The following is a 4,614-nucleotide window of genomic DNA, read 5'->3' as shown; positions in this document are numbered from 1 at the left end:
TCTCAGACTCTGGTGGTGTCAGTCTTACTGGTTATTCCCACTGGGATTCCCTACTGACTTGTTCCTCTTTCACACTGCTAATACGGCCACCATGCGCAGCCACAGAACCAGGGACCTCTGAATCTTCGCCCTGCGCTTGCATCTCTTTTGCCAGGTCTACCCTGTGTCAGGAAAGAGTTTTACTCTCTGCCTGCCAAGTAAACATGGCCTGGCTTTGGGAATTCTGTTCGCTGAATTCGGTTGCGCTCAGCATCGTCTCTGAGAAGTGAAAGTAGACTGAGTCAGAAATGGCACGCTTACTGCAGGGCTGGCCATGTGGCCTGAGCTGTCTGGAGCTTGTGGTCGGTTTGGTCCCGTGTTGTCACTGTAATGAGTTTGGTGTCCATGTCAGCAGGACGGGGTACTCTGTCTTCTCCCATCCCTGTCAGAGGGTAGCAAGTGGATTGGAGGAAGTCTGGAAATAGATTATTTGAGGGGGAAAGCTATGAAATTAATTTATGAAGATTTTTTAAAGTACCATGTCAGCTATACTCAGCAGTAGAATTCTGAAATTTGATAAGACAAAAAATTGATCTGCAATGTCTCCTGATTGAGGGCCTTCTGCCCTGAGATTGCCTTGTCCGTGGTGTCTGCTAGTCTAGGCTCCTGGCCCATGCAGGCGCCCATGAGTAGGTTTCTGACTCCTCATTCTGTTTCTAGACGTCCTTCACCAGGTCCCTCCTGTGGTGCCATGGTTGTGTCATCACTTTGCTAGCAGTAGGGGATTCCTGCTGAAGTCAGTGCTTTAGATGAAGTCAGCTAGTCTCCCCTGGCCTCCACTGTGCCAGGGTGTGCGGGGAACCAGGGTCACAGGCACAAACACGAAGCAGTGTGGCGCCCACTCTTGGTGCACCAAACAGGGATTTTTTTGTTCTTGTTGTTGTTTTTGTTTTGTTTTTCGAGACAGGGTTTCTCTGTAGCTTTGGAGCTTGTCCTGGAGCTAGCTCTTGTAGACCAGGCTGGCCTCGAACTCACAGAGATCTGCCTGCCTCTGCCTCCTGAGTGCTGGGATTAAAGGTGTGTTTTTTTTGAGGCAGGGTTTTTCTGTATAGCCCTGGCTGCTCTGTAGGTAGACCAGGCTAGCCTAGAAGAAAGATCCGCCTGCCTCTGCCTCCCAAGTGCTGGAATTAAAGGCCTGCCCCACCCCACCCAGCTGAGCAAGGAGCCTTAATAATCATGCTCTCTGCAACCTCAAGTGTGTGGCTGCTTTGGGGCATAGACAGGTCCTGACCAGTTCAGACTTCAGGGAGGATGCAGGAAGCAACAATAAGGAAAGGGACTGGGCAGTTTCTCATGGCTAAAGCCACACCTCAAATAGAACCAGTGAAAATAGTTTATAAAAAATTCCTTTGCAAAGGTATGAGGGGGCTGCTGCAGGTGTGGTTACTGTGCACCGGCCAGATAGGTGAGTAGGTGGCAGGCAGTACACCTAGAGGAGGGGACAGTACACATGACCTCCAGAGTGTCTCTGCCTCAGGGTCCCTTTTCACACTGGGCTGCGGAGGGACCAGCTAACCTCACACCTGGATGATTACCTGACTCATTTGTCCCAGAAAGAAGGGACATTGAGCGGGCTGAGCAAGCCAGAGTCTCCAGGGATCATAGAGAGGCATGGCTTTGTTTGGAAGAGAGTTTTAGGTTTTATAATTGACAAGAAGAGACATGTCTACCAAGATTAAAGGCTGAGCATCTCTTGGGCCACGCCTACCCAGGTCCCACACACCCACAAGCTTCAAAGACTGTAATATGGAGACTTGGAAGCACCTACAAGACACGCTTACTCAGCACTGGCAAAACAGTTTAATACGGCACCAGAAGGTTTGCATAATTGACCTGTTTGGCTTTTCTACCTCAGAAGCGGAGCGCTGACAGGGTAAACGTGGGTGGGAACCACTGTGCTTTGGAAAACAGCCTTGTGTTCTGAGATTAGCAAAGAGCACCTTCCTCATCCTCACTCAAGGTTTAAGGCAAAATATTCTCACATGAAGTCTCACCTCTCCTGTCCCAAGGCGGATCCTGGAACAAAATCAATGACCTGTTTACTAGGTGGCCACAACAACAGATTTGACTTAGAGCCACAAAACCGGAGCGGAGATTAGCTATGCTGACCCTGGGGGAGGGGCATGAGTGTGCAGTGAAGTCCTAGGGATAATGCAGGGGTGGCCATCAGGTTAGCTGTCACACGCTGCTCCATCAGCTGCTTGGATGTGGAGTTTCAAACAGGTCAGCTACCTGTTTCTTCCAGCAGCTGACCCTTCTGTTATGTAAACAGCTAATGTAAAAGAGTCCTGGTCTGTCTCATGCCCACGGGAGTTCTGACCTAGAAATTCCCAGCCTCTAGGAGGGGCCACTCAGGCAAGTGGCCAGTGAGTGTGTGTGGAGCCAACCAAAACCAAAACAGCTTGGTGCGATAGGTGCTGGTGCCTTCATCAGGTGTGTCTGCAGCTGATGTCAACAAGGTCAGTTGGGTTCTGTTGAGGACTGCCTCAGGTAGCTAGAAGTTGTCCTTGCTGCAGCTCTCCTAAAAAAATAAATAAATAAAAAATATTGACTTTGTGGCCTAACAGAATAGATCCTTCTTGTCCTGGGGCAGAGCCCACGCACCCAAAGTTTAAGGATAAGTACTCAGGTGGTTTCCCCAAGGACTCAGAGGCCTGTGTGCTCAAGTTCCTGCTCCTGCTCCAGACAGGTGAGCCAAGCATCCTGCCTTCAGAAAGGGACTGTTGTCCTGTGGCACCGTGGCATCAGAAGAGCAGCATCTCCTAGTGTCACAGAAGACCTTGGAGGGGAGACCTGCATAGGCTCTGATGAGAGAAGACTTGACAACACTGTTGACAGCTGGCACTCATCTAACCACACACTCAGGCCTCTTGAGGACAGAGCTCCCCATTTGTGTGGTAGCTCTTCCCAAAGGAAGTCCTGGCCAGAGCGCAGCACAGGAACTTGAGCCTATCTGAGGGCATCCTGCCTGTGGATGCCCTCTCTTCTGCAGGCTCGTGGGTAGTAACAACCCCACCAGGGCTGCGCCAGGGCACCCCTTTCCATGTCATGCGTCAGCAGCTATTCTGCTCTCGTGAAAGCAGTGTGCTCCAAGAGACCTGCCCAGAAGCTAGGATAGCCCTGGACAGCGGATAGCTACTGACTTGTGCATGACCTACAAATCCTATTTTGGTCTCCTCTACCATCTTGCTTCTGTTAGCCTCAGTGACAGCCCAGAGTTTCCCCAGAGCAATCGAGAAGCAGAACTTCTCTAAGAACTGAGAGGAAGCCACAGGAGCCACTGGCAAAATAGGGATCCCTTGCAAAGTCTCCCTGGTGGCCAGGTACGTACCCATGCAAGTCTCCCTGGTGGCCAGGTACGTACCCATGCCTTCCTCCAGCCCTGCATCAGCCGATCGTGCTCCCCAGCGACAGCTCGCCATGCAGCAAGCTCCTGGCTCCACTTTTCTTGCTGGAATGCCTCTGCAAGACAAGCAGAGTCAAAGTCACAGCTTTGGAGACCTCTGGAGTGCTATAGGTGCGTACTGTCTGTGAAGACCACACCCTAGGCTGAAGTTCTGATCTGCTCTAGTGATCTGTCCCAATGGAGAATCCCCTCACTGGCCTGAGGGGGTCACAGTAGAGATCTGGGGAGCCAGTGGGTTTTGCATTTCATTACTGGTTGCTTGGTTTTTCAGACAGTTTTGCTTTTTTGACCTAGTTGCCTTGAATTTACCCTGTAGCCCAGGCTGGGTCTAAACTTGAAATCCTCCTGCTTCAGCCTTTCTAGTTCTGCGATTCCAAGTGTGTGCCACCTCACAGTGTCTCCACTTACCCCCTCTTCCCAGTCACAGATGCTCTCCAAGGCTCCAGTGGACCTGGCCTCTACATCCCATTGTCATTTCCTGGGTGGCAGAGGCCCCACATTGCAGGTGAGCCTGTAGACCCCTTCAGTAAGAACAGGTGCCCCTGCTCAGAATCTAGCTTAGTTCTCCCCAAAGTTGGTAGAATCTTGGGAAGCCAGCATGACTGTGGGTTCAGGGCTTTGGGGAGATTTCCCTTGCCTCTCCCTCCATGGTCCCCTAAGTGTGCTTTCTGGATTCTGAAAACAAAACCAACAGCATGTAAAAAGGCACCAATGTCAGAAGGAATTTCATGGACATGAGCCCATCCAACATGAAGAACAACTACTAATGCCCAGTGGTCCTTCAGAATGCCATGGGAGCCCTAACTTGAAGCTCAGACTGCTGGCCACAATGGGGGAGAGGTAGCTAGTTCTTCCCAGCCATGCTTGGGGCCCTGCAAATGGATTCTGACAGCGTAGTGAGCAGCGCGGCCCCTCCAACTATTAGAATCACTTCACTCTGCTGCAGCTTTGCAGGACCTGGAAATACTGGGTGGCACAGATTAATACTGACCTGTCCTAGCATGATTGTATCCTATCATCCTTGATGCTAAAGTGTATGTGTGTGTGCGCACGCATGTGCATGCGTGTAGTAGCTTGGGTATGGCATTGCCATCCTGCATCTTCGTTAGCTGCTCACCTTGGGCAAATCATTTGCCTTTGTGGGCTTCTGTCTCAGCATTGGTTATTTT

General features: G+C 50.9%; 1 protein-coding gene across 3 annotated transcripts in view; it reads right to left on the bottom strand.

The window, feature by feature from the left end:
• Positions 1 to 1,279: 1,279 nt before the first annotated feature.
• Positions 1,280 to 4,614, bottom strand: part of LOC121453399 (semaphorin-4D-like) — a 98,115-nt gene continuing 94,780 nt past the window's right edge. For 2 of the 3 annotated variants that reach the window (XM_041660144.1, XM_041660146.1), the window contains 2 exons: positions 3,404 to 3,501; positions 1,284 to 2,560 (listed from right to left, as the gene is read on the bottom strand). In XM_041660144.1, coding sequence (XP_041516078.1) covers positions 2,534 to 2,560; positions 3,404 to 3,501 — 125 coding nt within the window. In that variant the 3' untranslated portion in view covers positions 1,284 to 2,533. Of the gene's footprint in view, positions 2,561 to 2,664; positions 2,802 to 3,403; positions 3,502 to 4,614 lie in introns of all 3 variants that reach the window. The other variant, XR_005975000.1, reaches the window with a different exon arrangement.

The sequence above is a fragment of the Microtus oregoni genome, unplaced genomic scaffold (genome assembly GCF_018167655.1).
Source record: "Microtus oregoni isolate MIOR12 unplaced genomic scaffold, Mior012 000011F_ref0000422, whole genome shotgun sequence".
NCBI lineage: Eukaryota > Metazoa > Chordata > Mammalia > Rodentia > Cricetidae > Microtus > Microtus oregoni.
Note: the sequence above shows the minus strand (reverse complement) of the source record. Positions and strands in the feature narration are given on the sequence as shown.